This window comes from Ailuropoda melanoleuca, chromosome 13 (assembly GCF_002007445.2).
Source record: "Ailuropoda melanoleuca isolate Jingjing chromosome 13, ASM200744v2, whole genome shotgun sequence".
NCBI classification, from domain to species: Eukaryota; Metazoa; Chordata; class Mammalia; order Carnivora; family Ursidae; genus Ailuropoda; species Ailuropoda melanoleuca.
In genome coordinates this window covers 72,843,115-72,853,132 of record NC_048230.1, presented here as the reverse complement: position 1 = coordinate 72,853,132, position 10,018 = coordinate 72,843,115, and the positions used below count along the sequence as shown (strand labels likewise).

The window sequence follows — 10,018 nt, the reverse complement described above, 5'->3', positions numbered from 1 at the left end:
AGGAAAAAGAGGAGCTTTGGAGGAGGTGCACTGGGTAGGCGGCGCCCGGGCCCTGGCCTTGCCCTCCCCCCATACTCTGTGCCCCGCAGCGCCGGCCGGGGAAGCCCGAGCCAGCAGGCCGCTGTGCCCCCACTGCTCGCAGCTACCCTCGCAGTGCTGCCCTTTGCATAGATGCGGACACTGAGCACACGCGGGCGCACACCAAGGGCCGGGCCAGAGCTGCCGGCCAGCGTGCTCCCAGGGTCTGTCCCAGGGCCGGGTGCAGAGCCACCGCCTCCACTGATATGAGGAAGAAAAGCCCGTCGAAGGCCCCAAGAGAGAAGACCCTCGACGCTGTGGGCGAGGGCCCCACAACCCAGAGCAGTGGCCCCACTCACCTTGGGCGCGGCTCTTCACCAGGTCCTCCTCCAGCTAAGGCCCCGACCACGTCCACCGAGACACAAGACACGACAGGAAGGCCACAGACAGCGAGACACAGACAGGAGCAGAGGGGCTACATGGCTCGACTGAATTCCAGTGTGAAAAATATATAGATTTCGTGTTGTCAAATATAGTCATACGTTTATTTTCTCGGCAAAGCTTGGACTATTTCTAAGGAGACGCAACGAAGCTTGGTGAGCACGGCGCGGGAGGCTGGCTCCAGGCCCGGCTTGGCTTTGGATTGGGTGTGTCCACTGCCCCTCCATGTCACGACCCCAGCAGCCCCGGGCAGGCCCCAGGAGTTTGGGTGTGGTTCGGCTGGGGTGGGGGTGCTCCACAAAGGATGGCTGGTCTGAGGCCCCAACCGGTGGGGGGAGCTTTGGAGGCACAAAACGTGTGGCAGAGGGGGCCGTCAGCCCCATGGCTGAGCTGGTTGCCCACTCCCAGTGCATGCAGGTGCCTCCCCCTTGAGTGGAGGACACGGAGAGGAAAGGCGGAGCCCCTAAGTCAGGCAGCGGCTGTCTGTTGGAGCAGCGGGGGGTGGGCGAGCAACCTTGGCAGAGAACCAGAGTGGCCCCGGGGCCAGAGGGATGAGTAAGACACAGGGTCCCACCAACCCCCCCAGAGATGGGGCCTAACCTCTGAAGAGTGGGAGGGGCCACCAGACGGGTGTAAGCCCCACAAGGGAGAAGGAGTGGGTTTACTTTGTCAAATAATAGTGGTGGTTAAAGGTCAGCAGCTTTGCTGGGGGACCAGATGTGGTCCCGGGGAAGGAGGGGGGACAGTGAAGCTCCCCTGCCTGGGAGACGACCCTGGGCCCCCTGCTTTGGCCTGGACGAACATCATGGCTTCAATATCCCATCTTGCCATCCATCCTGCTGGGATTCCCTCCAGAGGCACATAGGTCTAAGTTTCAGAGCCCTCACCCTACAATGCAAGCAGCCCCTCAGTGGAATGTTGGGGTGCATGAGAGCCAAGCCCCAAAGTGAACATAGTGCAAAGCAGAAGTTGGGCCCGTGACCCCCCAGAGAAAGTTGGGGTGAGCTGCAGGGGCAGTTGTGACCTCTGGCCTCTCAACCCGCAGAGGATGGCCGAGCCTAGCCCCATGCCTCCCAGACAGCACGCCCTCGTCTCAGAAGACTGGAGGAGCCCCCCTGAGCTGCCAGCCCCTGCCGCCTCCTCTCGCGCCGCTGGAGGCTCCAGCTGGAAGCTGGGAGCTGGGGCTCGGGCAAGCGTTCCAGCCCCAGCACTAGCCTGTCTGGTTCAGCTCTCACGGGAAGAAGGGTCTGACACAGCCTGAAGCGCCCGAGAGGGAAACGGAGCCTGGGGAAGGTCGAGGACGAACAGACACAGAAGCCCCGCTGCGCTCTTGCCAATCGCTGTCTCGCCTCCGGCCCATGCCTACAGCCTGACTATGCTTCCGAATCCCAAAGCAAGGAGCAGCTGGAAGATGCTGGAACTTCAGCCAGGGCCCAGGGGTTGCAGACCTTGCTCAGAGTCCCGGGCCGGTGGCCTGTACTCTGGGCGGCAGCTGCCTCCACACGAGGAGATAATACTGGCCCAGAAGGCTGGACTGAGGGCAGGGGGGCGGCTGGAGAGGAGGCGTGGGTGGGCAGGCAACGGGACAGGACACGGGCATGCAGGCAGGGAGGCTCGCCTGGGCGCCTCAGGCCCGGCCTCCCCACATCAACACGCCTGAGGCTTTCTGGGCAGGGGCGGCCCCTGTGCAAAGCTCCAGACGGACAGGGCTGGGTTGGGGGACCTCCCCACCTCCTCTCTCTGCATGTGTCCCTTCGTTGTGCCTCCCTGCCTCTGGTCTCTCTTCCCTTGTCTCCTGTCACAGTTTCGGGGTGCCTTCCCCCAACCCCGGCTCCCAGCCCCCTGACACTGTTCACGTCCGGAAAAAGCCACTCCCATGCCCGAAACTAAAAAAGGATGAGGCCCCCGGGGAAGGAGCAGGAGGGAGAGCGGCACCCTACAATCAGTGGTCGGGCTGCGGGCGCCGCGGGCCGGCGTGCCGCTCACAGCTGGGAGCTGCCGGCCGCCTGGCCAGGGCTTTGGGGGCTCAGCGAGCGGCAGCTGATGCGGCGGATGGAGTGCAAGGCCACCGTGCAGCAGCCCCGCAGCAGGGAGCTGATGTTGTAAATGGGCTGGCCCTGGCGGCGCTGTGAGCGGCAGAGCCAGGCCACCGTGGGCACGGCCGGCACCACCACGGCCAGCAGATCCACGATGTAGTGGCGGCTCCAGTAGCTCTTGGGCTCCTTCTCCGGCGGCCGCCTCCTCCTCCTCTTCCACGGGGCACACCACGCTCACCGACGGCCCAGGGCTGGGGTTGGCGCCGGGCCGCTGCAGGCTCGGCCCTCGGGTGATGGGCTCCAGGGCCTCTGGCTCGTCACCCACCGTCACCACCACGGCGGAGTCGGGGTCTTTAGGCCCTGGGGGCTGGGGATCCAGCTCTGGGCCCCTGTCCCCTGACTCGGGGAGCGCCCTGCAGACCTGGGCCTGGGTCACTTTCTCCAGGATGGCATCCAGGTCCGGCTGGTACTGCGCGAAGTCCGTCTGGATGGCGCGCTCCTGCAGGCAGCTGGCCTGCACGCCGGCCTCCAGGCCGCACAGCAGCTTCTCATAGGTGTTGCTGGCGGGGAAGCGGGGGCCCGGGCCGAAGCTGTTGTGCAGCAAGCCCTCCTCGGGGCCGCAGTCCACCCCCGATGACAGCAGGCTGCTGGCCTCCAGCGCGTCCGTCCGGCTCAGCGTGTCCTCGGTCACCGCAAAGCCGCTGTCCGCCCCTTCGTCGGCTGAGGCCCCGGGGGGGTCGCCGGGGGGCCGGTCGCCGCACACGGCCGGGTCGCTCAGCTTGGTGTAGGTGGAGCTGCGGGTGAGGGAGCGCGCCGGGGACCCGCCGGCCGACTCGCCGGCGCCGTCATCCTTGGCCGCGCCGTTCTGGGCCACCTCCATGTTGTGCAGCAGCGTCTCCAGCTTCTTGTTCTGGATGTTGATGTCCACGAAGTACTTCTGCAGCCCCTTGTCCTTATCGATCAGGTTGTTCTTGACCGTGTCGATGACCTGCTTGAGCTGCCTGATCTCCTTGCGTGCCTCCTTCAGGGCCAGCTGGGCCTCCACGCGGTGGCACTCCTCCTCGATCCAGTCCTCCTGCATGCGCGACAGCTGCATCTTCAGGTCATCGATCTCGGTGTCCCTGGGAGCAGAGGAGATACACGTGCTCGCTGCCCGGCCTGTCACCACCACCAAGGACGAGCAGGCAAGGGCTGTCACCAAGGACAGAGGGCCTGTGCCTCCTGCCCAGAGCTAGACACAAAAGGCCCGACTCGGTGCCTCCTTCTCACTCCAGAGGGGGCGAGGGGGCAGCCAAGGGGCCTCCTCCACCCCCGGGGGCGGGGAGCGGGGAGAAACGTCCAGGCCCCTCTGCATCCCCAGCCCTGGAGGCCGAAACGCAGACAACTGTCCCCACTTACATCCATTACCTATAGGAGACATTAGACAAGAGACACTCAGCGTATAAATAAATGCCCACTGCTCTAAAAACCTAACACATCCATTTTAAAATCTTAACCTAAGACAAAAAGAACGAAACGTAAAACCTCTGCTCTGTGGGAAGGGACATGGCCTCCCAGGAAAGCCGGAGCTGAAGACTGTCCGCGGGGGTCCCCGGCCAGAGCCCCTAGGGAGAGAGGCAGCGGGTGCCCTGCTTTGCTGGGGAACTTACTGCCACCATGTATGTGCGGGGTGCTGGCCTCACACCTCCCCTCAATGCGGGGGATGAAACGTGGTGGGTGCGACAGAGGACCATGGTGACCGCAGGTGGCTCTCTTTTATCCACACTGGTCATCTCTGCTTTGTATCTACTGTGAAGGGGATGGGCCAAAAGGGTGGACAAGAAGGCACAGGCTGCCCCCGAGAGAAGAGGCCAGCGCCAGGCAAACCGGACACTGGCATCCTGAGTCATGGAAAAGCCAGGGTGCAGGGGAGGCAGGCGAGTTAGAAGAGCCCCCTATCAAGTCTGGCAGAAAAGGCGGCGCAAGACGGGGCAGGATGCAGTGGAGGCCGCGAGGGTGCAGGAAAGCCACTCCTGAGCTGGCAGGTCCTATGGGGTGGGGGGCACATCCACCCCAGCAACATCAGCCCCCCAGCCACGCGGCCCATGTGCCCCACGTTCACGGAAACGCAATCCACGAGGGGCACAACCGTCACTCCGAGGGTGAGGAGCCCAGCAGAGTGACCCTCCCCGATCAGGCACCCTGCACTTTGCAGAGTCGGACGGGATGGTCAGTTCAGGAAATGAGGCCCGGAGGCGTGCTCTGCGGTTTGTTGAGGGGTCTGGGCTGAGGGGCCACGGTGGCTGGCAAGGTCAGCAACAGCATTATCTGGAAAGGGGCGGACTGGAACGCCCACCAGAACACAGCCCGTTGATGGCAGCCGGGGAACCGGGGCTACTCAGAGTGGCCATGACAGACGGACCACCGGCCATGGGGGGCCCTTATTGGGGTTCATTCTAGGGAAACCCGCCACACTGACACCAAGCCCTGAAAGGGACAGTGAGCTTCGAGGAAGGGATTGGGCATGCTCAGTGGGGCTGGGCCCAGGCCCTCTCTCCTTGCAGCCGGGGGGACCCTAGGCCCAGGAGCGCTGGCTTTCCCACCCAGTCTAGGACATTACATTTGAACTGAGCCTTGAAGGATGAGTTTGCCCAGGAAGCAAGATGGGGGCAAGGCCATCTCAGGAAGTGGGGACACAGCAAACAAAAGCACAGGGTGTAAAAGCTTCTTTACAGAGAAGGGAGGTCACGGGAGGAGACCGGTGCCACAGTGAACACACGGAGCGCGTGCGGCTGAGCTGCCACAGGTCCCTGCAAGACTAACAGGCAGAGAGTGGCCAGGGATCTGAGGGGGAGGCGCGTCCACGCCAGGGCGTCGTGCCCAAACCATGCAGGGCAGACAGTCTGCCTGAGCCGCTGGGCCAGCCCCAGAAAGGATGCGGGGAGACGGGCTGTCTGCTTCCTGAGCACAGGAGTGCAAGTGGCCAGGCAGACCCAGGGCATCACTGAGAAGATGAAGGCAAATAAAAATAGAAATCCCAACTCAACAGAGAAGGAGGCCACAGAATGCCACCTGTAACCTCCCGTAGTTCAAAACCACAACAGATCCAAACCGCCTCGGCTGCTTGGCAGAGCTCGGGCCGCAGAAGATGCCCTCATGCATATTACATGCTTCTGTTGCTATGCGATGTCCAGGACAGATGGATCCATAAAGACAGAAAGACGAGTGGTTACCAGGGGCCTGGGCCATGACTGCTCCTGGGAACGGCCTTTCCTTTGGGGGTGATGAGACGGTTCTGGGGCTGGAGAGCGGCGAGTGTTGCACGATTCTGTGCCTATACTAAACATGGCTGAGTGGTATACGGAAGAGAGGGGAGCTGAATGGGATACTGAAAGGAAAGAAGCCATGGTCGTGGAGGCCTGCCCTGGCCCCCAGTGCCCGGGGCAGCTCCGAGGCAGCTACGTGTTTGAACGCACACCTTCCAGAGAAGAAGATGAAGGTGACGGAGAGTCAGAAGGCGACAATGAAACTTCCAGGGTGAAGATAAAGCCGGTGGCCCAGAAAGGCCGCAGCCAAGAGGGTCAGGATTGGCCCTCTGGTCTGGAGAGTGAGAACAGAGGGGACCGTGGGGACTCCTGGGGGACCCCTGGGCTGGAGGGGAGCTCGAGAAAGGTTGCTCCTGATTCTCCCATCATCTGTAAGCAGATGAGCAGAAAGGCCTCTGGGCCTGAACCGGTGGGCCAAGAGCCCCCTGGTGACTCCCTGGGCGGAAGCAAAGGGGGGCCGAGGGGTTGTCCCCCCCAGGGAAGGTACGCCAGGAAGAATGCCCTGTGCTCCTGCTCCCCGGGTGGAAAGGAGCCAGGGAATAAGTGGCCCAAAGAGGTTGCTAGGCTCAAACGGAGAGAGCACCGCCACAGGGTTGGGGAGGACCAGCGGGCCGGCGGGAGAGCAGCTGAGGGGAGGATGGAGATGGCTGGGGGTTCTAGAAAGGGGCTCCTACGGGGCTTTGCCAGAAGGGAAAGGTGCCGGGAAGGCCTCAGCCTCCTCGCAAAAGTGCCCTGGGGCCCTGGGTCCTCCGAGTGTGGGGAGGGCAGTGTGTCTGCAGGGCTGCCCCTGGCCAGCGGCTCACCGGTCCTGTAGCCGGTCCTGGGTGTCCTTCAGCCGGGCCTTCAGGTGCCGGATGCACACCTCCTTCTGCTGCAGGGGGGTCAGGTACTGCTCGGGGGTGGGGGGCTTGACGCCGTGGTTGTCGCTGCAGAGTGTGTACTTCATGGAGCGCCTGCAAGGGGACACGTGTCAGCAGGGAGGGGGAAGACATGCCTCACCATCCTGGTCCCACGGCCACTAGATGGCTCCAGGCTAGGCCTCCCCCAGTGGCTTGTGTGGGCCTGAGAACACCCAGGCCTTCTGGAAGGTAGGTTTTAGTAAAGCTCTTCTGAGTGAAGACCACAGTGGGGGGCCCGGGGCTCCCCTAGTTAGGGCTGGGACACACGACAGAGCAGGCACACGGCCAGGCACTGTGGGGGGCACCCTACGGTTGCTGCCATCTCAGTCCCGGGGGGATCCCAGAACGTCGGTGTCTGGTGTCCGAACCCAGAGAACGAGGTGGGGGCCGGAGGCTGGGGAGGGTGCGCCTTCCCTGTGTGCTGCTTGCAGGGCCTGTGGGGGGGTACCCCCGTGTAGGAGGACACAGCCCCAGAGCTGACAGCGTTTACCGCCTGGCCTGCAGGACCCCGGGGCGGGGGGACTGGAGTGCAGACGCGCACGGGCATGGCTGTCTCCAAACACTCTGGTGCCTCCTCACCGTCCTCACACACACGCGGGCTTGCACGGCCACGCACATGCATGTCCTTGGCATGCACGGCTGAGTACGACAACCCTGGTCCACGTGTGCCTGCACGCCCACCTCTGGGTGCACACGCCGTGCACGTGCTTTCCCACCAGCCCGTGGCCGCTGCAGGGGCCCTCACACAGACTAGCACGGCAGCCCGCACATGGGGTCACACAAATGCAGACGTTTTCCACCCCCCCCACGCGTGCTCTGAGGGTGCGCACATGCACACACACGCGTGTGAACACCCACTGGCTCTGGGCACCCACTTGTTCACAGTTGTGCCCTGAGGTGGCAGCAAGCTGGCTCCATGTGCTGCCCAGCCTGGGGTGGCACAGACGGGTGTGTGTGCGCACGCGCGTGCACGTGTGAGCACACCCTGGCTTCAGCACTGCAAGGTGGAGGAATTCCCACCCAGTGCAGGAGGAGGGAGGGCCAGGCCTCGCACCCAGAGAAGGACAGCAGCACCCAGTCCCACCCAATCCCACCATCCTCCAGCCCAGCCGCCTCCGGCCACAGCTCGCTGCCTGCCACTTGTTCTGGAAAACCGGCTAGGACCTTGGCCTAACAGCCCAGGCAGGTTCTCACGCAGCCTGGCAGAGGCCCCGTGCCTGTCCAACGCCGCCCCTTCAGGGGACGGGGACCCCCGGGTTCAGGGAGGGGCAATGACATCCACAGGTCTGAAGAAGACAGGCCCGGGTTTGCTGAAGCGGCCGTGTTGGAGGCCGTTGGGAAGGTTCCACGGCAGCTGTCTAATGTTTACTGAGGAAGAAGGTTCGTAAAGTGCCAGGCGCTGGCGAGAATGTGCGGCTGGAGGGCGGAGAAAAGGGGATGATTCTCTCCTACTGACTCACCTCGTGCTCCCTAGGTTTAACTCAGGTCATACCACACGCCGGCCTATTTTCCGCGTGACAAGGGGCAGAGGGGTGGCGTGGGTCGGAGCTGGGGACGCCCTGTCTGTGGGCCACCGTGCCAGGACTCTGGCTAGAGGGGTGCGGAGCTGCGGTGAGGGCTCCTTCCTGGGCCCCGGGCCAACTCGTTGAACTAGTACAGTTGAGAATTAGAGAAGAAGCTGTTCTCACGCTTCCCATTTGCTTTCGTGAGTGGTTTTTTTCTAATAGAACAATTCACACTCATACATTTTAGTCATTAGCTCTATTTTTGCGGAAAATATATATAAATAACTGAGAAGAATATACTATAATCCGTGGCTCTCTGCTGTTCCCACCTTGGAACACCTGTGTGCACTGAGGCCACAGCCAAGGCCCCGCAGCTAGCCCAGAGCCGCCACTGTCCACGTGGGCGAGAAGACCCTCCCAGGGGACAGGGCTCAGCCTCAGGGCTGGGACCGTCCCCATGCACTGCAGTCATGACGTGCACTGCAAAAATCTGCTCCTAATGAGAAAGTGTTCAAGTTGCCCATTGTGTGGTTTCCAAACTGTGAGCACATCATGCCACTCACACCGCCTGCCTTGGGGTGGGGTCCCGGCCAGGAGGCTGGGGCGTGGGTCCTGCACGCGTGCGTCACCCGTCATGTGTGTTGAGGGGGGAAACAGAACGGCTGCCTTAGCGTGATCTGAACTTCACTTCCCACCAATGAAGCCCTCTCCACTTGAAAGGCAAGACCAGCCTTCCCACGAGGGGCTCTGGCGTCGGGAGCTACAGGCCAGCCTTGGTGGCCTGGGGTTGNGAGGCCCTGCAGCTAGCCCAGAGCCGCCACTGTCCACGTGGGCGAGAAGACCCTCCCAGGGGACAGGGCTCAGCCTCAGGGCTGGGACCGTCCCCATGCACTGCAGTCATGACGTGCACTGCAAAAATCTGCTCCTAATGAGAAAGTGTTCAAGTTGCCCATTGTGTGGTTTCCAAACTGTGAGCACATCATGCCACTCACACCGCCTGCCTTGGGGTGGGGTCCCGGCCAGGAGGCTGGGGCGTGGGTCCTGCACGCGTGCGTCACCCGTCATGTGTGTTGAGGGGGGAAACAGAACGGCTGCCTTAGCGTGATCTGAACTTCACTTCCCACCAATGAAGCCCTCTCCACTTGAAAGGCAAGACCAGCCTTCCCACGAGGGGCTCTGGCGTCGGGAGCTACAGGCCAGCCTTGGTGGCCTGGGGTTGCTCATATGGGACCCAAGTTGTCATGACGGCAGCTACCAGTTTGGGCCATCTGCAGAAAGTGACTCACTGAAGCCTGTGTCATGTCAGCCCCACTCGACAGATAAGGGAACGGAGGCTCGGGGACGGGAAGTACGAATGCCCAGCCCGTGCTCCCCGGGCNCCTGTGTGATGTCAGCCCCACTCGACAGATAAGGGAACGGAGGCTCGGGGACGGGAAGTACGAATGCCCAGCCCGTGCTCCCCGGGCTCCGCTGGGGAATCAGGATGGGCTGCCACTCCCTGGTTTTTAAGAACGCTCAGCTTCCCTTCACCTGCCTCCCCTTTCGGGTTCCATTCCGGCTTTCCTGAGTGTACAACACAGCACGTGCCACGTTGTAACACACGCCGCTTCCCGACCACCCGCCCTCTGCCCCCGCACAGGTGGCCCCTGAGGAGAGCCCGACGGCAGACGCCCGAGTGGCCTGCCCCTCTCCATTCTTGCCTTTCCCCCAATTCTGTGTGCGGTGGCAGGGGACCGGTACAATGCTGGCGCTCCCTGCACCACCTGGCCTGCAGCCGCAGCCAGTCCCATCACCCAGTGTCATCACCCCACCCG

At 62.8% G+C, this 10,018-nt stretch overlaps 1 protein-coding gene across 1 annotated transcript in view; it reads right to left on the bottom strand.

Annotated features, from left to right (window-relative positions):
• Window positions 1-2,306: 2,306 nt before the first annotated feature.
• The window catches only part of SNPH (syntaphilin), a 33,915-nt gene continuing 26,203 nt past the window's right edge, over window positions 2,307-10,018 (bottom strand). The window contains 3 exon segments of the mRNA XM_034640644.1: window positions 2,307-2,688; window positions 2,690-3,616; window positions 6,604-6,753. Coding sequence (XP_034496535.1) covers window positions 2,442-2,688; window positions 2,690-3,616; window positions 6,604-6,753 — 1,324 coding nt within the window. The 3' untranslated portion in view covers window positions 2,307-2,441.